This window comes from Macrotis lagotis, chromosome 1 (assembly GCF_037893015.1).
Source record: "Macrotis lagotis isolate mMagLag1 chromosome 1, bilby.v1.9.chrom.fasta, whole genome shotgun sequence".
NCBI classification, from domain to species: Eukaryota; Metazoa; Chordata; class Mammalia; order Peramelemorphia; family Peramelidae; genus Macrotis; species Macrotis lagotis.
Window position 1 is genome coordinate 176,561,911 of NC_133658.1, and position 24,428 is coordinate 176,586,338.

General features: G+C 34.7%; 1 protein-coding gene across 8 annotated transcripts in view; it reads left to right on the plus strand.

The window, feature by feature from the left end:
- The window catches only part of SEL1L2 (SEL1L2 adaptor subunit of SYVN1 ubiquitin ligase), a 172,188-nt gene that overhangs the window by 65,316 nt on the left and 82,444 nt on the right, over positions 1 to 24,428 (plus strand). For all 8 annotated transcript variants that reach the window (XM_074225838.1, XM_074225885.1, XM_074225876.1 and 5 more), the window contains 2 exons: positions 484 to 586; positions 13,012 to 13,174. In XM_074225838.1, coding sequence (XP_074081939.1) covers positions 484 to 586; positions 13,012 to 13,174 — 266 coding nt within the window. The remainder of the gene's footprint in view (positions 1 to 483; positions 587 to 13,011; positions 13,175 to 24,428) is intronic.

Here is a 24,428-nt window from a genome sequence, read left to right on the forward strand (position 1 = left end):
CTTCTCTTAGCAAATGAATAGTCCTATTAATAGTTCTTTGTGGTCTTGTTAATGGAATATGAGATCATCATGACCCTCTCATTTGAAATTGCTTCCTTTTTTGATCCCCAAGTTTTGAATCACCACTTTTGCTAAATATATTAAAACCCTCTTTCAGAGGCAATGCTATATAGTAGGAAGAGCAGAGGACTGGGATCAAATGATCTGAGGTCTCACCTCCTCACTTAGTCTGGCTGTGGTACTTTGGACAAATCATATATACAATCAAAGCACTATGGTCCTCCCCTTATAAAATTGAACTCATAATCCCTAACCTTTTCCAATGAGGAGATTGTGAGGATCAAATGCAAAAAAATTATTTTGAAAAAGTAATGTGCAATAAAAAGTGTATATACTATAGTTTATTATATTTATTATTAAAAACTTAAACTTAAAAACATGGGGTTGTTTTACTTATTTTATGTTCTACTTTTACTTATATAGTAAAAAGACAAGCAAGGAGAAATCGAACTATGGAAGGAGAGCGTCTTTTTGAATTGGGCACCAGAGTGTTAAAACATTCCAAAAGTCATAAAGAAAAAGAAGAGTGAGTCTATATTCTGTTACCCTTTAATCTTTGAAAGAAATACTTTTTAATACTTTGATTTCATCAGGGTAGGCACCCCTCTTTACTGGAACAAGTCACAGCCCCTCCATATGTACCTGAGAGCTACTCTTAATCATGTTTACTCATAACTACATGGAGCATTTTAAAAAGCTAATCCTGGGAAAAGAAAAATATTATGTCATAAAATTCAAAGGGGAAAACATTAATATCCATTTCATATTTATTAATAGCTTGATGACATTTGCTTAAAATCCTAAATTTGAATATGATAAAATTTAGTGTTTAACAAATTACACAGATAAGTCAAATCAAAGTGTATTTATTAAATGAACAAAGATTAAATGGACAAAGTAAGTTCCTGAAGGATCATATAAAGTAGGTAATTATAGTAATTATCTAGATATTTCATATAAAAATGCCCACTTTATCTCTGAAACTATGTGTGGGTTACAAATGCAGTCAGTTCATCCTCATCTAAATGTCTTATTTTGATAGATCAATATGTCGTTAACTGTTGTTGTCTTAGCAGTTGATTTAATAAATTGAATTATAGGACTTCACATTTATTTCTTTGAAAGTGGAATAGACCTCTATACCTCCTTATAGACTGGCATAGATTAATTAATTATTCATATATTAGTTAGAACTGTTGTGCCAGTTTTGAATAAATTTACTCTATATCTATCTTTCATTTTGCTGAAAAATACATCAAGTTATTTTAGCAAGATCCTCATCCACTTATTAGTTATATGACTTTGTGTAATTCTTTTCCCACTCAGATTGCTTTCCATCTACTCAGTATATATCTTGGACATAGCTAGCTATTTTTGTGGGGTGGAATACAATATCCTTGAATGCAGCAACTTTTTTTGCCCTTTTTTGTATGTCCATTGCTTAGCATCATGTCTTATTTGATAAATGCTTCTGACTACCTGCATGACAAGTCAATTCAATACTCTAAGGTTCAATTTTCTCATCTCTAAATTGGGGGGTTGAAGATTGGAATAGATGATCTCTAAAGGACCTTTTCATGCTACCCTACAATTTTGTGATTTGTTTCATTAACCCAAATTGACTTAGAATGATCACTATCTTATTTTCTAGGACCCCTCAAACTATCATTTCATAATGCATTTCAAAATGAATTCTTTAATTTGCCAACAATTAAAAGCAAATTTACTGGTCACAAGTCTGAAGAAACTGCCTTTTTGATCATCTTGAAAACATCTACCAATTCCAAGTCCTATGGTCTCTTATATAATGTTTATAATTTTTCAGACTTATCAATGGTGTCCCAGTAATCACATTTACGATTTCTTTTATTAACTTGTCTTGGATTTAACTTAGTCTAGTGACTAGAGACTAGTACTTGTTTTCAAGTAGCTTACATTGATTAAGGACTACAATATGTAAACAAGTAAATGCAAGATTATTGAGGATGGAAATGGAATCAGAAAAGGCTTTACAAAAAGTTGCATTTAAAACTAGGCCCTCAAGAAATCCAAGGATTAAAAAAAAGTCAAAGGGGGGTGGCTAGATGGCACAGTGGATAAAGCACCGGCCCTGGAGTCAGGTGTACCTGGGTTCAGATCCGGTCTCAGACACTTAATAATTACCTAGCTGTGTGGCCTTGGGAAAACCACTTTAACTCCATTTGCCTTGCAAAAACTTAAAAAAAAAAGTCAAAGGGAAGAAGAGAGTTCCTTTCAGGCGCAGGTTAGGACCTGTTCAAAGGTATGGTGGTGACAAAATGCCAAGTTTGAATGAGCAGGCTAATTTGGCTAGAACACAGTATGTGAAAGCTAATAAGTTTACATAGGTTGTAGTTAGCTTGCAAAGGGCCTTAAACACCAACTTGAGAAATTTGTATTTGATCTTAGAATAATAATTTGAGCCTTAAAATTATACATTCTTGTCTTTGTTAAAGGAAGATTATTTTGTCAGTTATGGGGGAGATGAATTAAAAAGAGAGGAGACTGGAAACAGGATGCCAGTAATTAAAAGACTATAGTAGTCTAAGCAAGAGGTGATGAGACCTGAAAGTGAATAGACCAGTGAGAACAGTGAGCAGAGCAGTGAGCAGAAAGAGATGCAAAAGATTCTGTAAGTATAGATTTCCTATGAATTGAAAACTAATTGAAAATGACAGAAGAGGGCAGCTAGGTGGCACAGAGCACAGGCCCCTAGAGTCAGGAGGATCTGAGTTCAAATCCAGCCTCAGAAACTTAATAATTACCTAGCTGTGTGACCTTGGTCAAGTCACTTAATCCTGTTGCCTTGCAAAAAGAAAAAGAAAAAAAAGGACAGCAGAAGAAGACAGAAGAGTCAGGAATAACGGATGCTGCAAATTAGGTGATTTTCCAATAGATATTGTGATACCCTTAACAAATGGGGAGCTTTAGAGGAGAACGGTTTTAGGGGAACAATGAGTTCTGTTTTGAACATATTGAGTTTGAGATATCTACATAATTTTATGTCTTAAATTTATGACTGGACAGGACTTTTAAAAAAAAGCAACAGGGAAGTAGATTAGGGGGAAAATTGTAAAACTCAAAATAAATAAAATCTTTAAAAAAAAAAAACCCTGATCCAACCCTGCCCCAATTCATTTTGCAAATGATGAAAATGAGTCCCAAAGAGATGTGAAGTGATTTGTTCAATATTACACAGGTGGTAAACTGAAAAGTCTATATTTGTACTCAATACATCTGATGCTGAAACCAGTATTCTTTCCATTATTCCACTCTGCCTCACACAGGGAGAAATGTTTGGCAGACAATTAATGACTGGAGATTAGAGTACAAGGAGTGGATATTAGAGCTGGATATATTAAAAATAGATTTTTGGAGGCATAATCATAGAGATAATAATTGAAATAAAGGAAGTTGATAAAATCACTGAGAGTGTGAAAAGAGAGGAGAAAATTAATTCCTTCAAAATTTGGGAGATAGCCATTGTTAAGCTATGGGTATGAATGAAGAACCAGTAAAAGAACAGTCTGACAGATAGAAGGGGAACCAGGAGGTAGTTATATTATTGAAACCAAGGAGGGAAGAGCAACTTGGGCATGGGATGCAGGGTTTAGGGAGATAGAAAAGTATGTCAAAAGTTACAAAACTCTTGACAACAAAGAAAAGGGATGGAAATCTTGTATTTCAAATTAAATGGACCGTTTTGTCCTTTGCTTCCCAAGCTGATGAATATTCTCTAATGATAGAGAAAAAAAGAAACAGAATAATTATTTTTCTACTTGTCCTGTCTTATTAAACTTTCCTATTACCTTCAAAAATTAAGAAAGACCTTTTATTTACCTTGACTTTCAAATATCTTCTCACATGCCACTTTGCTGTCCAGGCCAGAAAGCCATGATCTTTAGAATTTAGTTATTTTATCTCCATAATTCCTGTCTTGAGGTCCCTGAGGGTCTGCTTGGTGTGTCACCAAGCCTATATCAGGTCAGTTTGCCCAGTCCTTGTTCACTTTATTCTCTCACCATTTTCTTGACCTCAGCCTTTAACCTGCTTTCTAGTTCTGGAACTATGTTCCTGGAAAGTGTGTGCTATCAATCTACTCCCCTATCATTCCACTCATCCTCCCAAGGCATTATGTACCTAAAGGATTCCTTGATTTACCTATCTAGTAAAAATGTTGAATATGGAAACTAGGTTAATTTAGAATGACTCTCTACCACTTATATAGTTATACGTCCTTGGATAATGCCTTTCTAATCACCAAACCAATTTCTCTTCCTGACAACTCTAAATGTTGCCTTCTATATTTGTAATCTCTTCTTAATGTAAGCTCCTTGAGAGTCAATGTTGTTTTTTATTTTGTTTTTCTATCCCTATTACTTAGGGATATATATATATATATACATATATATATATATATGTATATATATATATATATATATAATTTTTCAATCATTTCAGTCTTGTCTGACTCTTCATGATCTCATTTGATGTTTTCTTAGCAAAGACATTGAAATACTTTATCATTTCCTTCTCCAGCTTATTTTACAGGTGAGGAAACTGAGTCAAACAGGGTGAAATGACTTACCAGGGTCACTTCAGGGTAAGTGTTTGAGGCTGTAATTATACTCAGGTCTTCCTAACTCCAGACCTAGCACTCTCTTCACTGCACCACCTAGTTGCCCTTGCTAAAAAATTGGTGCTTAATAAACTTTCAAAAATTTCTTCTCCATTCATTCATTTATTCACTACTAGTTATGATTTATTTTAGATTTTATCATTACTTATACTAATCCCACATTTTCTACATTTTCTACAGGAAGGTTTAGACAATTTTGATATTTATCCTCACTCAGTGATCACTGATGAGAACCCAGAGATCAATCTAAGTCCATTTCTAGGGCAGCTAGGTAGTACAGTGGATAGAGCACTGGCCCTGGAGTCAAGAGGACCTGAGTTCAAATTTGATCTCAGACAATTAATAATTACCTAGCTGTGTGACCTTGGGCAAGTCATTTAATCCCATTACCTTGCAAAAAACAAAATAAATAAATAAGTCCATTTCTATCTTCTTTAGCTGCCTTTTTTTTTAGAAAATACATTTTATTGATATCATTTGTTTATCATCTATACTGTTTCCTTTCTCTTACTCTGTCCCCTTATGACAGGGGTGGAAACCTTTTTTTCTGCCAAGAGCCAATTGGATATTTATAACATAAATCAAGAGTTACATTTAATCAAATATTTAATTAATTCACCCCTAAAAAGCACCTAGATTTATTGAATTTTGAGTCCTGCCTGAGGTTACCTTGACGATGATAGACCAATACAGCTGTAGGCTAGAGTTTCGCAACCCCAAACTTATAACAAAAAAGTAAAAGAAAAGTTCAACAAAACTAACCAATATATGGGATGGGGGGGGGGGAATCCAATGTTTATTGTAGTGTTCCATGTAGTGGTTCCCTGCTTCTGCAACAGAGGGAAATATCTTTGCATAGTTGTTCTTTGGGGACAATATAATCTTGTAGCACTCAGTCAGTTTTCCTGGTGCTGTTCTCTTTGATAATATAGTTGCAGTCATTGTGTACATTATTTTCATAGTTTTGCTCACTTAATTTTGCTTCAGTTGACAAAAGTCTTTCCTTGATTCTCAAAATCCATCATTTCATCATTTCTTATAAAAGTAATATTCCATTGCATTCATGTTCCATAATTTTGTTTCGCAATTCCTCAATGGATGTACATAGTAGGTGCCTTTTTAAAATAATAATTTAATTAACTAGTCCCAGGTGTATTTATATTCACCTTTTAGAGCTCCCCCCTCCCTTTCTTTCTTTCCTAAGGTAAATATTTCTAATTCTTTCTTTTTAAAAATTTCATTCCTGAAATCATTCGTTCCTTCCCAAGTTGGCTGTTTCTATAGAACCTAAAGCCATGGGAAGCTACATATCCTTTCTCTGAACTCTTTCAAACCAGTCCCTCACAATTTAAGATGCACATTAGACTATGATTGGTACTTCCCTCCTTGACTATCATTATAGTCTGCAAAATTACATAGTCATTTCCTTCCAAGGTCACTTTTGTTTATATTTTGGCAACCATTCTTTCTTTCCAAATCGGATCCAGGGACAGATTAAACAACTGACTTCATCAGTTTCTCCAGATATCTACATTCCAGGCTCTTCCACTTCTAATCACTCTTAGCCTTAGTTTCCTCCAAAATAGAGGGAACATGACACTTATCCCTTTTCTTTAAAACACATTGGGAAAACCTGCTTTCTGCCAAGGGCCATTCGGATACTTATAGCATGATCTCTGGGCTATATTTGGTCAAACACTTAATTAATTCACCCCCTAAAAATCTACTTGATTTATTGAATTCTGAGTTCCACCTGTGGTTGTCTTGGCAATACCAGATCAATATAGCCCACAGACTGGAGGTTCTTCTGTCCCTACTAAAGGATTGTTGTGAGGATGAAATGAGATATATAGTAAGTGTTTTATAAAATATAAAGTGCCATAAAAATTCCCATTTTAATTATCACTTAGCATTCTTTAACTGTTGCTACCTATCAGAACAGGTAGCTATGGACTAGCTATGTCTCCACAACTCCTACATCAGGCTATCTCCTTGTCTCAGTCTCCATCTTACTCATCCTATGTTGCTAGCAAGCACAGATAGTTTTTTTGTTATGTTCCATTTCTCTCTTATCCTTATCTCTCCTTGTCACTTCCTTGCTCTCTACCAACATGCCTATACTTCTCCCATCCTTAAAAAATCTTCACTTGATCCTATCTTTCACTCTAAATATCACTCTATATCTCTCCCTCTTAAGACTAAGCTTGAAAAAAAAAGTCATTTATACTCATTGCTTCCACTCCCTCCTCTTACTCCCTTCTGAACCCTTGAACCCTCTTCAGTCTGGCTTCTGATCTCATCATTCAACTGAAACCATCCTCTCCAAAGTTATCAAAAATCTCTTAATTGCCTTTGCTACCACTGATCACCTTCTCCTCTTAGACTCACTCTTTTCCAGGTTTTCATGAGATTATTCTCTCCTGGTAATCTCTGGTAAGATTTCTATCTTGAGTTTGCAAGTTATTTAGCTATTGTTTGCCTTAGTTTCCTTAACTGTAAAAAGGGAATGAGAATAATAGCACTTACCTCAAGATGCTGAAGGATCAAATGAAATATTTGTAAACAGTAGGACAGTTAGGTGGTGCAGACGAGCACTGACCTTGGAGTCAAAAGGTTGGGAGTTCAAATGCAGTCTCAGACATTTGACCCTTAGTAGCTGTGTGACCTTAGGCAAGTCACTTAACTCCAATTGCCTCAAACTCAGGACCATCTCCCATCATTCCAGTTCATATCTGGTCACTGGAATCAGATGACTCTGGAGGAGAAAGTGAGGCTGGTGACTGAGCATAGCATCCCCTCACTCAAATCCAATTCTTGTGCTTATCATGGTATCATCTCCGTTGATGTCATGGTCTTCTTCAAAATGAAAGTCAAAACATCATCATCATTTGTAAGTAGGGTTTATTCCATCTCCTAATTCCCTTCTTAAATATCTATTTATACTATCCTTATTAAATCTCATTTTGCTATTTCTTCATTTCATACCCATTAAGTATAGGTGTTCCCCAAGATTCTGTCCTAGACCCTATCTCTGTCTCATTTAGTGTTCCCTTCAGTTCCCATGGATTCATTCATCATTTTATGTAAATTATTTCCAATTCTACATATTCATCTCTAACCTTTCTTGAGCTATAGTGACTCACTAGCTAGAATCACTGAGCTAGAGGTTCTTGGACATCTTAAAATGAATAATTTTATAGGCATACTAAATTCAACATATTTAAAACACAACTCATTCTTTTCCTTCAAACCTTTCTCCTCAAACTTTTGCTGTTTTCCTCATAATTCCAGAGTTTCGATCTCTATTTCAACCTTGTCTCCTTACTCTCACTCATCCAAATATCTAATTCTTTACAAAACTTTTCATTTCTTCCTTGACAACATTTCTCATAGATGTTCCTTTCTCTCCATTCACACAGTTACAATCCTTATTCAGATCCCATTCACCCCATGCCTAGACCATTATGATAACCTTTTAACTAATTTTTCCTGACTGAAGACTCTACCCTCCCCAATTCATTGTTCACTTAGTTTCCAGGGTGATTTTTCAAAAGTATAATTCAACTATGTCATTCTTTCCTCAATGAGCTTCAGAGGCTCTTACCTCCAGGATCAAATATAATCTCCTTTGGCATTTAAAGTCCTTCATACCTGGTCCCATCCTATCTTTCCATTCTTATATTTCACTTTATTCCCCTCTACTCACTATGGAATCCAACCATACTAGTTTACCCAAAGTTCCTTAAACATAAGACTACATTTCCCATTTCCTGATTGCTGTCCCCCATGAATGGAATGCTATCCCTTTTTTGGCTTCCTTCAAGGTAAGACTCAAGTTCATCATTCTATAGAAGGCCTTTCCAAGTTCTCCCATGAATTAGATCCTTCCCCTTTCATTTGCCATCAACTCTCTCTTATATATTATATATGTACCTCATTGTTTATATAGAGTTTCCCCTATTGGAATGTATTCTCCTTTGAGGAAAGGGATTGATTTTTCCCCCTTTTTATTCTTAGTGTTTTGTCTAGTAGTTGGCACATAGTAAGCATCTGTTGACTAACTAGATACCTGATCTTGATGTGGGCTAATGCTTTTTGACATTTATGTTTCTTGAAAGTAATACTAATCTATCTTTTTTTGTTTAAAGCATGAAAATAAATTCTAAGAATACTTTGTTTCTGATATACATATTAGCCTCAACAAGGTTATTAGTCTATTGTGATACATGGTAGTCTCAAATCATATCTCTGCCCTGAGAAATAATACAGTTTAATTCTACTGAATTTGTATTTCTAATCCATGTACCCTTTTCCCCACCAAAAAAGTCTAAATAGCACCTAATTGCTAGAAAACTTTTATAAACTTTTAAACTATGTACAGTAAATTACAAATTATTTAATTGAAAATTTCAAAGTTTTTTGTTTTTTTCCTTATAAACATTCTGTGTTGAAAAAAGGCATATACTTTGTTCTTATTTTCCATGAGAGGTAACAAGTTTGTGTACAACTAGTTAAAATATTATACCTAACAATGATTTTTGTTTTTAAAAAATCATGTTAAAACCTAAAGTCTCTTGTTTTCATGGAAAATTTTAAATTTTTATTTATTTAAGATAATAGGAATAAGTGACTTGCCCAAGGTCACACAGCTACGCAATTATTAAGTGCCTGAGATTAGATTTGAACTCAGGTCCTCCTGACTCCAGGGCTGGTGTTCTATTCACTGTGCCACCTAGCTGACACCTAGCTGCCCCCTAGCAATCTTACTTTCTACGATTCTCTATAAATTTAGGATAAATAATGCTTCAGATCAATAGTATTCAGATTTAGGTGAGTTTACTGTTTCCAGATGATTGTCTCAATTTTTACTTCATTTGAAACTCAATTTAAGGTGGTAAAATGTGTTCTATTGTGTATGTATTGTACCTTCCATTGTATCTACTCTGGTGCCTCATTGTGGGAAGGTGACCATAAGTGTCTCAAAAACCCTTCCAGTAGAGTATCAGTTCTGGAAGTCCTACCAAATTGATGGCATTCTTAAAAATGTGAAGATGGAAACCAAGATGGCAGAGCAAAGGGAGGGACTAACCTGAGCTCTCCCCCAAATCCCTCCAAATACTTTTAAATAATGACTTTAAATTCTAGAGCAACAAAGACCAGAAAAAGAGCAAAACAGTTTTCCAGCCCAAGGCAATGTAGAAGATCAGTAGGAAAGGTCTACTGCATCATGGTGAGAGAGGGGAAACAGAGAAGTAGGCTGCATCAATGCAGACCCAGGAGCAAGCCTTGGAAGCCACTGAATCTGTAGCAGTAGCAGCAGCTTCTAGAACTCCCAAAACAAAGATAGTAAAAGGATCAAACAAGTGATCAAAAAAAGATTACAGGGTCTGTTTGCTAGCCCTAAGGCAGGATTCTGTTGCTTTGCCCAAACTTGGATTGCAATCCTGAATGGTAGTCCCAGGGCAAGGAGGAGCAGTAACACACCAAAACTTGTAGCCTCAGGGGAACAGGGAACCTCCTCACAGTTTCAAGACAGAAAAGAGTGTTTGTGGTCACTCATAAACCAGAGCACAGGTTAGGAGAGTAGTATACACCTCTACTTAGATCAGGCATGGGGAATCATTTTTTCTGCCAAAGGTGATTTGGATATTTATAACATCATACACAGGCCATATTTGGTCAAAAAATTAATTAATTCACTGCTAAAAAACTACCGGATTTATTGAATTTCAAGTCTCATCTGTGATTGGCAATGCCAGTGCCTTACGTCATACCTTGAAAGAACTGAAAACTTATAGATCTCTAGAAGTATCTTGGGACCATGTGTCCTATATCCTGAAGGCAGAAACCTCCTTTCACAAAGAGGTAAAAGTAATAAATTGGGAAAATGAGCAAACAGTTGAAAAAATTCTGAAAGTCGCTATGGTGACAAGGAAGCTCAAAACACACACACACATAGAAGAAGATGATAGCAAAGTTAAAACTCCTACATCCAAAATCTCCATGGACAAGCTCAAAAGAAATTTTTAAAATAAGTAAGAGGAGGTAGAGGGAAACATTGGGTAGAGAAATGAGAGTGATGCAGGAAAATCCTGAAAAGCAAGTCAACAGCTTGGTAAAGGAGACACAAAAAAATACTGAAGACTATTAAAAACCTTAAAAACAGACTAGGACAAATGATAAAAGAGGTCCAAAAACCTAATAAGGAGAAGAATGCCTTAGAAAACAGAATTAGCAAAATAAAAAAAGGCACTAAAATTGACCAAAAGAAAAAAACTCCTTGTAGAGCTAGTCAAATGGAAAAAAAAAAACAGTAAAAGACCTCAATGAAGAAAATTCCTTAAAAATTAGAATTGAGCAAATGAAACTTTATGAGAAATCAAGAAGCAATAAAACAAATCCAGAGGAATAAAAAAAATAGGAGACGGCATGAAATATCAATTGGAACAACAACTAACCTGGAAAATAGAACTAGAAGAGATTATTTTAAAATGTTAACATGACAAAATCAGAGTTCAAAACAGTTTACCAGGCCACAACATTTGGGCTAAACCAAATAAGATTAAACTTACTAGAAATAAATGCAAAGTATTTCACTTACATTCAAAAAATCAGCTTCACAAACAAGATGGGGAGGTATAGTTAGATGGTAGTTGTGAATCAGTGGGGAACAAACACTAATGATATGAATGATTAGTGCTCTATTGTCATCTGAGATAGCTATTGCAAACTTAATTCAAAGAATAGTTTTTCTATATACTGATTTGACCACTAATGAAATATTGCATTCAATTCTTAAAAGGACAATGACAAGATAGCGAATAATAAGAGTGGGGTAACAAAAATTATAAACACATAAGAATCAGTTCATATTTACTTGGTGAGTCTAGGGAAGAGAACATTGAGAGGAGGCATGGTGACTCTTCAAGTATTTGAAACTTAAACCCTTAGAAGAGGGACTTGGTCTATTCCATTTTAGATGGAAAAATTGAGAACAATGAGTACAAGTTGCAAAGTGAGACTTAGGCTTGATGTAAGGAAAAATGCCCTATTGGAACTAGCTGATAAGAAGTGGAATGGGCAAATGCAGGATGGGATGGGTCCCTCATTGGAAGATTCCAAGAGAAATCTGGACAACTGTTTTGAAGGTTTATTCAAGAGGTCAATGCTTTTTAGATATGGGTTGGATTAGATGGTCACTGATGTCATTACCAACTCAGAAAGAAGAAAAAGAGTAGATGGAAGGGAGAGAGGAAGGAAGGAGGAAAAGGAAGAAAAGAAAAAAATGTGCCAGGCATTGTACTAAGCACTATACAAATATTAGCTCATTTCATCCTCACAACAACCCTGGTATTTATAGGTGCCATTTGTATTTTCATTTTACACTTGGAGAAATTGAGACTGCTCATTAAGTAACTTTCCCAGAGTCATACAGCTAGTAAATGACAGGATTTGAATTAGATTTAAAGGTTGGATTTGAACTCATGACTCCAGGTATCAAATTTTATTCACTTCTTTACCTCAATGAGTGCCTTTGGTAGGGATCCTGTTAAGCAAAAGGTGAATAACAGTTCCTGATTTCAAGGATCTCACAATCTAATAAGAGAAAACATATAAACTATTATATACAAAGAAAATACAGGAGAAAATAAAGACAATTGCAGAATTAAAATTGATGAGGACTGGGAAAGGCTTCTTGTAGGACGTGGGTTGTTTAGCTGAGATTTGAAGGAAGCCAGGAATGTTTAAGTGGTAGCAATGAGATAGGACATGGGAGAAAAATTGTGAAAATGTTGGTAACCAGAAAATGGAATCACAAAACAGAATGTAAGGAATAATAAATTGGTTCATGTCACTGGACCCCAGAGTAGAAGGAAAAGTAAGTAAGGTATAAGAGAACTGGAAAGATAGGAAGGGCCAAGTTATGAAGAGTTTTGAAACAGAGGACTTTCCATTCTATCATAGAAGTCAGAAGAAAGCTACTAGTTGTGATTTGCATCAATGGGCAGAACACACTTACATTTATGGAATTTCATGTACTTGAAGAATTGCAGTGTGCTAATGTGCATTTTCTCTAACTTAAGTCTTCACATATATATGAAATAAAAATCATGGCTCATTGATCATTTAGGAGGAAAAATGCTACTGATAAGGAAATATAACAATTCATTTTCAGATAACTTGTTTTATAAATGGTGATAATAATTGAGTTCAAACACTTTTGAGATAATGTGCTAGAGCAGAAAAAGATGGCTTTTAAAAATTAAATTTTGAATTTCATGTTCTTGAATCAGAGCCTTCCTACTCTTTGCCAGAGCAGCTGATATGGGAAACTTGAAAGCAATGGAGACTATGGCTGACGCTTTGCTTTTTGGTGATCTTCATCCTCAGAACATCTCTGCAGCTATAGCCCTGTATGAATCTTTGGCAAATGAAGGATCTCATAAAGCCCAAAATGTAAGTCAACTTTGGGAAAAAATAATGCTATATACATACATAGACATATATATGGAGAGAGAGAGAGAGAGAGAGAGAGAGAATTTAATAAATATTTACCACACACTTGAAAAGGCAACTTTACCAATGACCCCTTAAGAGGTTAAGAGAACTGCATAACTTCCCTAGAATCATAAAGCAAGTCAATTGTAGAAATTGACTCCGGAGTTGGTGCTCCATCCATGAGAGTTGTTAATTAAAGAAGAAAAATTCATGTTCAGAACCCACAATTCTCTAATTCAGATTTTCAGAACATTTTTTTGGTTTTTTGATTGTTTTCAGGTAATCTGGAATTATATAAAACCTGAAATTTAGTATCATTTCATTTTAAGCTAAAATCCAGTAGAATGAACCCAGAAACCAAGAAGTGAATCTATTTGCTATGGGAATATAACAACTATTTATATAAAATTAAAAATCTTTTTAGAAACTAATATATTTTCTGCTTAAAATAACAATAAACTATCATAATAGAATACTGGGATCAAATTAATCTCCATATTCTACATCTGGAAACATGTGGATTGTTTCAGGATTATGGAGGAGGTCAACTATTTTGATCACTTCCTCTAAAGAAAAGGACAAAATTACAACATATGATTCTCTTTCAAACTAGTACACATTTTCTTTCTACTAAAATATGACAGTGAGATGAAAGATTTGATATGTTCAAACTTTAATAAATATAGGATACACTAAAAATTATTATCCCCTAAGAAGAAAATCCAAATTAATCTGAAAAGTCTAAAATCCATATTAAAAGCAAAGTGTCATTGATGACAAAGAGACATATGACACATATGACAAAGGTCTCATATGTGACTTAACTTTATTATGTAGCAATAGAGTTGACCCAGGAAATAGAAATGTTGGTAGGAATTTTTGCACCTAGAACAAATAAATATAAATATCACATTCAGATAGATGCCCTCTGTGGAGGAAAGTGAAGAACTTTTCATAGCCCACCATCTGGTAGCTTTCTATATTAACTAACTATGCTTACTAACCAAAAGCTAATAAGTTATTTCTATGTGGCTGAATTTCTGTGAATATTGTCAATGACCTTAAATTTGGTGTCCTAGTCAAATTTCTAATTGCCCACATCAGTTATTGCTCTGCCTATAAGCCCATCTAACTGTTTCCAAGTGAATATTGTTTATAAAACTCAAAATATGTGTTCCTACATACTTCATATGAATAACACTTTGTATACAAAACACAACATTAAGGATAATGTATTCTAAAACTGAGTTCTAGTTTATGGATATTGGATAAATAAAATGAGAAAAATATATTAACTTCATACCCCACTAAAAATTAGGAAGATAATAAGGGGACAGGTTTGTCAAAATGGGAAGAATGAACACTTAAAGTTCCTATTCCCTGGTCTAACATAAGAAAGTTGCTATGGGCTAGTCACATAGTTCCTTGATATTCATAATAAGACAACATCTTTTCTTACCTACATCTTGAATTTAATGATATATCATCATTGGTACCTGTTTCATAGGGTTGTTGTGGAGAAAGTGGAGTTTTTGTAAAACTTGAAAATGCCAAAGAAATAGGAATTTGAGAAATTGGAGACCTGGGAGCATTTCACATTGAACAATACACTGATGATTTGGGATTTAGTCCCCCCTTTATTCATCCTTTACCCAGAAACAAAAAGCTCTATAAACAGTCAATAAATATTTGTTAAAACTTCTACTACAAAGAAAGGTAAAAGATAGTCCTTTTCCCTCAAGGACCTCACGGTTTACCAGGGGAGACAACATACAATCTATTGAGTATAAATAAGTTATAGATAGGATAAATTGGAGATACTCAACATAGTCCCTTACAACAATGATATGGGAAAGAATATGAAATACAGAGTCAGAGAACTAGGTTCAAAATTCATTTTTACTATTTAATACCTCGACTCCATTTTCTCACCTTTAAAATGAGGATTAGATTAATTCATTAATCTTAAGGATTCCCATCTAACTCAAGTCCTATCATTGCATACCTGGCTTCCTTATAAATGGGTTATCAAAGACCAAGAAAAAGGAAATGCCACTACAAACTCATTACCACCACCAAAAAAAAAAAAAAGCTAAACAACCCACAAATCCCTACTCTAAATGAATCTTTCTCATCCATGAAAGATTATATATATATATATATATATGTATATATATATATATATATATATATATATTAGGGAAAGTTTATCATGTGAGTAATAACTCTGACTTTCTCTCACTCCATCCTCATATCCAATTTTTTGCCAAAGTCTGCTTATACCTTTGTTACATCTCTCATCTCTCTTCTGACACGACCACCACCTGGTGCTGTCCCTCCTTACTTCATGCCTGAAGTATGGGAATACTCTACTGTTAGTCTCCCTGCCACAAGTGTCTTGCTGCTCCAGTTTATTCAGAAGCTAAAGCAATTTACTAAAGTATATAGTAAATTTTGTCGCCCCAACTTTGTCACCCCTGTTCAATAATTTGCAATGACTCCCTATCATTTCCAAGATCAAATATAAAATCGGATGTTTAGATTTCGGTCTAGTCCACTCCCACCTTTTCAGTCTTCTAAAATCCAGTGACTCTGGCTGCCTTGCTATTGCCCACATAAGACATTATCTCCTGGCTATTTTCCCTGGCTGACTTTAGTGCCTGGAATGATCTCCTTCATCTCTACCTCCTGGTTTCTCTGGCTTCCTTTACCCCCAGGTAAAATCCCTTCTTCTTCTTCTGAAAGTCTTTCCCAATTTCCCTTAGTTCTAGTGCCTTCCTTCTGTCCATTATCTCCAATTTATCCTGCTAAACAACTTGAAAGATGGGATTGTTTTTTGCTATCTTTGTATCCCAACTACTCAGAATAGTGCATGCCACATAATAGGTATGCAATAAAACTTTATTAATTAATCTGACATTTCCTCTTTACAATTGCTACTCATTGTTCATTAGAGTCCATCTATATCATTTTACAGAAAAGGAATATAGACACAGAAAGGTTATGGCTTCCCCAGGATTAAACTCCAATCCTTTACTCTTTCTCTTATACCATATTCCTTTCTGTGCTTTGGTACCAAACAGAGTAAATCTGACCCCTCCAGAATATGAATACCCTTTACTTGATTTTTCTCCAGGTTAAATGTTTCCTAGTTCAGTCAAAACATTCCCTTATTTTCCTCCTAATCTGGAGGCTCTTCATCAAACTGATTGCACTTCTCTAGACACTCCCCAGTTTAAAAATGTCATTTCTAAAATGTGGTTCTGAAAACTCATAGTACTACTGATAAAATCTAAACTGAATATAGCACAGTGGGTCCATCCCCTTTTTGGTCTGAGATCCAATTTGTGTCAATGTAAATAATGTTGCATTAGCTCTCTTGGAAGCCATGTTACACTGTTGGTTCAAAATAAACAAACTAATGCGTCAAAATTACCTACACCCCTTTCAGTCACACTACTAACCAGCTATAACTACTGCATCTTCTACTTGTGACTGATTTTTTGAACTCCAATCTAAGACTTTACATTTATCTCTTTTAAATTTTTGACACAATGAACTGTTGTGTTAAGGATCTTTTTGAATCCCATCATCCAGTGTATTATTAGCTACCCCTCCCAGCTTTATGTCATCTGTAAGTTTGATAACTATGTCATCTAAGATATTATCGAAAACAGTAAAAAAGTGGTAAATAGCTTGGGAACAAGATGAAATCAGTTATATCTAAAGAATCCAAATCTTCTAGAAAAGAGGAATAATAAAAAAGTTGTCTTCAGGAGTAATGGATGTTTATGAAATTTTATGTGAGAAATAACAAAAATACTGATAAAGTTCTTTTTCCCTAAAGATAATCAGTTGTTATTTTGTCATTCCTGTGCTTTTTATAATAGAAATTCAGAATTAACAAAACTTACCATCTCTTTACCATTTAACACTTATTTCTGGACTGAACCTCATTTGCATTATCCTGTAAAACAAAAAGTCAGCTTGAGAAATCTATACCTAGTTCTTACTTCTTTCTTCCATCCAAAGGAAAAAACTGGATAATTCCTGTTGTTTCACCCTTAGAAATGTATCTGTTTTGATTTTTAAAGTAAATGTTTTATTAGAAACTTCATTTTAGACATCAATGCAAACAACTAATGGGCTTATATGTTTAAGCTGTGAGAAAAAAAGGAATCCTAATAGTCTTTCAGTCACTGTCCTTAAGTTTCTGTCAAGATACTTTCTCCCTTCTCATTTGCTTTCCTTCATATAAATAAATGTGCACTGCATTCATAAGATCACAGATTCATACCACAGAACTAGCAGTGACCTCACAGAGCAGTTCATCCAAACTTTTTTCAAGTCACAGACAAGGAAACTGAGGTTAGGAGATTCTAATTTTCCCAAGATCTCTCAAGTAGTGCTTATGAGATGGATATTCTTTTTTGAACAAAGGTCCTAAGGTTGCAGAGTCATTGTCCTTCTCCTGGTACTTTCCCCCCTAGTTTATGGTGCTTTTTCTTTAACCTTCTTTGATAAAAAGTCTTTTCAGATTTCTTTGTATTCCTCATTCTTTCCAGTCTTATACACAGTGGATAGAGTGCTAGAGTCAGGAATAACCATGTTCAAATCTGACCTCAGATATTTCCTACCTGTGTGACCTTGGGCAAATAATTTAATCTCTGTCTGCCTCCATTTCCTCATCTGTAAAAGGCAGATGATCATAGTATCTGCCTTTCAGGGCTGTTGTGAAGATTAAATGAGAATAATATTCATGAACTCTTAGTGACAGTGCCTACCACATCATAAGTACTATATAAATATTAACTGTCACATTAATGCACCACAATTTATTTAGCACTTCTCTTATTTTTCAACAAATAATGTTTTCTAGCTTTATAATGAAAATCTTTAAATAGTTCTCTTTTGAAATAATATTTAAGGATATATCTCCCAAAATGGAATTTTCAGAACAAAGAATATGATAATTTTTTACAGACATACAGGTTTGTAATTCCACCAACAAGTGAGTATACCTCCTTCTCCAGAAGCCTGTCAGAAATGAGTTTCATTGCTTTTAATTATTTTTGTCAATATCAAAACTTAATTTAGATAAAGATCCCTTACTCCTTAGCTGAGAAAATGTTTTTTTTGATCATTTCCAAGTGAATTAGCCCAAAAGGGACCTTAGATTGGGATCTAGCAAAGACTGAACACTCTGACCATAAGAGGGCTAATTATACCATCAAAAGGGAATCATCAAAGGATACAAGAATCAAGTATATACAATGAATGTCAGGACCAATAGCAATTGCTGTAAAACAGGCTCCATTTGCCTCTCTATATATTCTTTATAGAGAGAGGCCTATTCTGGAACCTGTTAGCAGAAGCCTGCTGGCATAGTGAAGGTAAATATAGTTAGGTAAAGGGGACAATGACCTCCCTACTTTACTTGCTATTGCATTCATCCCAAAATACTTGAGGTTATGTCTGGTGTTGTTTGATCAGCTGTGAAAACAGACTCTATGTGACTTGTCTCCTCTCTAGGTTTTTCCTCCTCATCTATTATTTTTAACCTTGTTTTGTCTGGACTCTACTTCCCCTTCCCTACCCCTCTACCTACATACCAACAGTATTGTTTTCCTGCTAAATTCTTACTGTGTTAAAATCACTTTGCATGAGGTACCTACACATTCTAGTTTTGGGATCAGCAATCAGTACTTAGTAGTGTGGAGGTGTCATGGCAAGGGCTGATTAAAGTCTACTAAGTGAAGGGAATTTGATATATTAGACTAATATGATTCCCTACTACATACAAGCTCTGTATTTACTTAGTTATTAAAAAGTTTTGAATTGTTAAAATACTAAATAAATGAAATAAGGTACATCTTATAACATAGCATGTGACTCTTTTTAATGTGCATCTTACTACATACTTTGTGATTCTAGAATAGTTCAGTTTCGATGGCAAAGATTCAACATATTTTCAATTTATTTCAGAATTTAATTATATAAGTGATTGGAGGCAATATATATTAGGACAATGCCAATGCTGAAAAATTAGTTTTGAGAATGAATTTGATCATTCTAGGATTACCTCCGAAAATTATCTCCTACCATACAAATGATGTTAATCCTCTTTATATTAAAGGAAGAGTATTGGAGGGGTTTTCTTTTATTCTGAGTCTTTCTTAGGGGTGATTCACAGTTCTAACTATTATGTAATATGCAATCCAGATAATGATCACAGATGGATTTCAAGCATTGTACAATAATTAAAGGAAAATTACTTAATCTATTCTTCAGGCTTCAATAATTTCTTAAATTTGGAAAGTAAAAGGAGGAATATTTTATTTTAAAATTTACATAATGAAGACAGAATGCATTTACTTTAAATATCATAACACAAATTTAGCCTCAATTTAACTCTTTGAATTCAAATCTTAATAACTACCACATTTATTGAAAATCAAAGCACTGTGTCCAGAGTCCAAAATTAGGTTTGCATAGAAGCAAACCTAATTTGCAAAATATGACCTTTTACAATGACTGAAGATGCCACCCTCCTCATCATTTTAAAGTGGTTCCTCTTTCTACTGGCATTGTTTTTCTTCCTTAGATTAAGCTTTAATCATTCTAATCCATCTCATTTCATTTCACTCTTATCTCCTTCAAGCACCAGGTACTAAAAATTGATTAGTATAAAGTCGTTCATTGGGAATGCCCAAATGTAATGAAGAGAAAAGAGCTGAATGCAATCAAAATCCTCATTGAAGGACAATTTATATAATCTTTCTGCTTCCCCTAGGGGCCTGACATATGTCTTGACTGATACCCAAGCATCATATGGACTCTATAAAAGTATTAATTCATTCTGCAGAGGAGGAAGCTGGAAGCTCTTTTGGTTAGAATATTATATTAACTACACCAAGATCATGGATTCAATTCAATTCAACAAAAATTTATTAAGCACCTACTATGCACAAAAATGAAATAGTCTCTGTCCATAAGGAAATTGCATTCTATTCAGAAGAAAAAACATGACACAGATGAGTAAATAAAATATTCAAAAAGACAGAGGCTACCTTGGTCCCCACTTTCTGGAGGCCAGGTATTTTACATTTCGCTCTATTCCCAGGGTTCTCTGATATCCTTAAAGGAATTGGGGATTCTAGACTCTCAGAAAATGGCTCCAGAACCCAGTGAAGGTGTTCTCTCAATTGGAGGGGTTGGTTCTTGTACCTTTAGTTTTAGAAAATTAGCTTTTACTTAGAAATTTTTACTTCAGAAGACATAATCAGAAATATACATGTTTACACCCTAACACAAAGAAGGCATAATCCCCCTCCTTTCTCTAGGGAGTAGAAGGGAATTAGATTGATTATTTAGCTCTATTTCCCTAGAGCTCAGTCCCAATTGCAAATCTAAAAACCATCTTGGGCTGGAATTCCAGGCACCCTGGCTTCTTGGGGTTTCCATGTTGGACTGAAGGGCTACACCATCCCACTTACAATCCTGATCCCATAGCTTGAACTCTCAGGTCCCATGAGAATCATCTATGCTGCCTGAAACTAAGGAGGAGAAACAACACAAAACAAAACCAACACCTACTGCCACTCCAAGCCCATTCTGGGATCCAGGAGAAAGGGGAGAGCGGAGAAAAGATTTTCTTCCCTTCTCATCACTTCAATTCATATTGTCTTCACTGTGCATGAGCTGTAAGACATAGATAAGAGAAGTCAAAAAGAAAGCAATTGCCTAAAGAAGCAAGCTGCCAATTGAAAGATGCTATCCCTGGCTTCTAGGTGGTGCAGTGGATAGAGCACCTGCCCTAGAGTCAGGTGGACATGAGTTCAAATCCAGTCTCAGATACTTAATAATTACCTAGCTAAGAGACCTTGGGCAAGCCACTTAACCACATTGCCTTGAAAAGAAACAATAAAAAATGGCATTGCCTTGAAATCCCCCCCCCAAAAAAAGATACTATCCCCATCTACATGGTAGGGAACAAAGAGATCTCCACAGTCTGGATATGCTCCACAGGTCCATCAAGGTGACTAAATGCAAGGAAAACTGGGAGTGATCAGTCAAATCTGGGTTATACAATGTAATTCCATTATGTGTATGTGTGTGTGTGTGTGTGTGTGTGTGTGTGTGTGTGTGTGTACTAAAATAAACACTTCTTGAGAGCAGGGACCATCTGCTTTTGTATTTGTAGCCCCAGAGTTCAGTACAATGCTTAAAGGCATGTGGTAAACCTAATATTTGTTGTTGTTGTTGTTTTTATTCCTAAAGAAAATACCACAATAAGCAGGGAAAGAGGTGATGCTCAGAGAAGATTTGCTATGGGAATTAGTACTTGCTGCATTTTGAAGGTAGCTAGGAATCCTATAAGTGGGAGTCAGGGTGGGAAAGGAAGTGCATTTTAGATATGACTCAGCCTTCAAAGACATGGAGCTGGGATACAAAATTCATATATGGAGAAGTAGCTAGCTCTTAGTTTAAAGGGTTTCCACCTAGGACTATCTATTTTCAGGGGGGGAAAAAACTCTCCTCTAGAGCCACAAACTCCATTCTACTACTTGAAAGCAGTAATTATGAGAAGGATGGAGTGAGCAAGTGTAGATGGCTCAGCATAAACTGGTATCAGTTACTTCGTGTCAGTAAAAAATGCATGAAATACAGACAAGTGGGTCAATAACATCATCTTCTTACAATGGAAGCACATTCATTTACTGCCAAAGACTAAAAATGGCCAAACCAAATCCTAAAGTGAGAGAAGTTCAAAGTTGCTGAGAGTGCAAGAGGAAAAGGCTCTGAGAGTTGTTAAAAAGCTCTGACCAACAAAAGCATGGCAATGCAAAGATATTAAAAAGCAGGTGACAAAAGGGCAGGATTCCAAACTGGTTTTTTAAGGTCTTTATAGTCAACTTTCTTAAAAAGGGAAGATTTGAGGGAAGGATTAGGGGGAGTGGGAGGAAGAGGAAGAGTGGAGAACCTTTTCCAATTTTTTAACCTGTTTGTGATCCATATTCCATTTTCATCCTCAATGTTCTAAGAATAACTTTTCTTAGTTCTCTTTAAAGACTTTCTTTTAAATTTGTTTTTCTATTTCTTATTGTTTAATGAAGTTATTCTCTTCATAATCTTCCATCTTAATAATTAGATTTTGCAAGTAGTTTACATTTTGACACGTGGTTTTTGTTAACTACCCCATCTCTGGTAAAGAGATGTTTGATGACTAAGGAAATTTGAGGCTCTTTTTTATATTTTCTCCAATAGAAACATCAGTAATTTACATTTACATTAAATCATTATAACTGGTATCACTGTCTAACTTCCATCTATTTTCCATTTGAGGAACGGACATCATCTTGTTTGAATAGATCAGGTTAGAGTTGTATTAATGGCACACCATGTCTTTTTTCCTCAAGCTTATTCTTTTTTCTAAAGCAATTTTAGGTTTTAATTTCATCTTTTCTCTAGAAAGTTTGTGATCTGACTTTGAGGAGACAGATAATTCAGTAATGATTTCCACATCAGCTATTTAATTGAATTGATTTTATTTATGGTAATATTATTTGGATTTCATTATACCCAGTGTCTCACAATTTTTTTTCTTGAAGAAAATATTCATGCCCATGAGATGTCTACGTAACCTATAATTCTTTAACCTCTCATGCCTTATTTCTGAATCACATTTTCTTTTTAATTATTTTTATTGATACAGTTTGGTTTTATATCATCCAAAATATCCCTTTCTTATCCCCTACACAGAGAGAGACTTGCCTTATAACAAAAAAGTAAAAAAGAAAGAAAAAACATTCAAAATTAAGTAGCTTATCAGTCTAGATTGACAGCATTTCCTGTGTTCCACATCCATAGCCTCTTACCTTTGAAAAGAAGAAAGATACATTCTCCTCCTCTCTTGTCTTTAGGGTCTATTGTGAATATTACAAATTCAGTTTCAATTTTTCAAGTCATATTTTCAAACACATTTCACTGTTTTCCTCTATATTCACCTTTACTTTGAAGTCATCGAGTGTCAAAGTGTATATTGGTTTATTTGAAAGGTCCTATCAGTTCTTTGTAGAATTTCTCTTTCTTTTCTCTGTAACAGATGACATTATTATTCAATTTTTTTTCTCTTTTGGTCCTGACTTTTGTGGGGGAGCTCCCTCCACTGATACAAATTGTCAATTCATAATTTAAAGTCTTAGAGAGTTGCCTGGAGGCATTGAATAATCATAATGATGAAGTTGATAATGAAAGCTAGCATTTATATATTATGCTTTTTAAAATTTATTTAAGGCAATGGGGTTAATTGACTTGGCTCAAGGTCATATAGCTAGGCAATTATTGTCTGAGGCAGTATTTGAATTCAGGTCCTCCTGACTCCAAGGCCATTGCTCTATCCACTGCACCACCAAGCAACTTGTAAAATGCTTTACAACTTTCTCATTTTACTCTCACAACCCTGGCTGGAGTCCAATTATTATCAAAAAATAAGGAAACTGAGTCAGATAACTATTAAGTGACTTGTCTAGGGCTACTTTAAATGTCTGGATTGAATTTTAACTTAGAACTTCCTGACTCTAGGTCAGGAACAACTGCATCATTTCTCATTAACATCTGAGGAAAAAATAGGAAAAGAGTCATTATGCCCATGGCCTATCTCACTCTTCTCTGCTCTAGTCCTTCTAAACTTAGATGAATATACTACAATTATTATCAGCTTCCCCCCACATACAAAAAAAAAAGTTTGTTGGTATTTTAATGGAAAAAAGAGAAAAAATGAGTGGATGATTTGGAAAAAAATGAAGCAATTTATTTTAAATTACCTTATGAATCAAAGAAGATGAGAAAAATGTGCTTTTATACAGTTCACAATGATTAACTTCCCAATAGTAGGTAAAATTAAAGACTGAACTAAATCTTAAACATGTAGCACAAAAATCATTATATTACTGAATTCAAACTGTTGAAAGAAAATGGTGAATAGCAGAAGATATGAGAGACATTTTATAATAAGCTCAGCCAAAGACAAATATATGTTTGAATTTGTTGAAATATATTTTTCTTTACATCACACTCCTTTTCAGCTTCATGTTAGAAATATTCAAATTTAGACAAGTGTGTAGATGTATATATCTTCTCCTGGTACTCTTTTCTCTCTAGGTTGCATAACACTGTTCTCTCCTAGTTCTTTTACGTGTCTTAGTCCCCT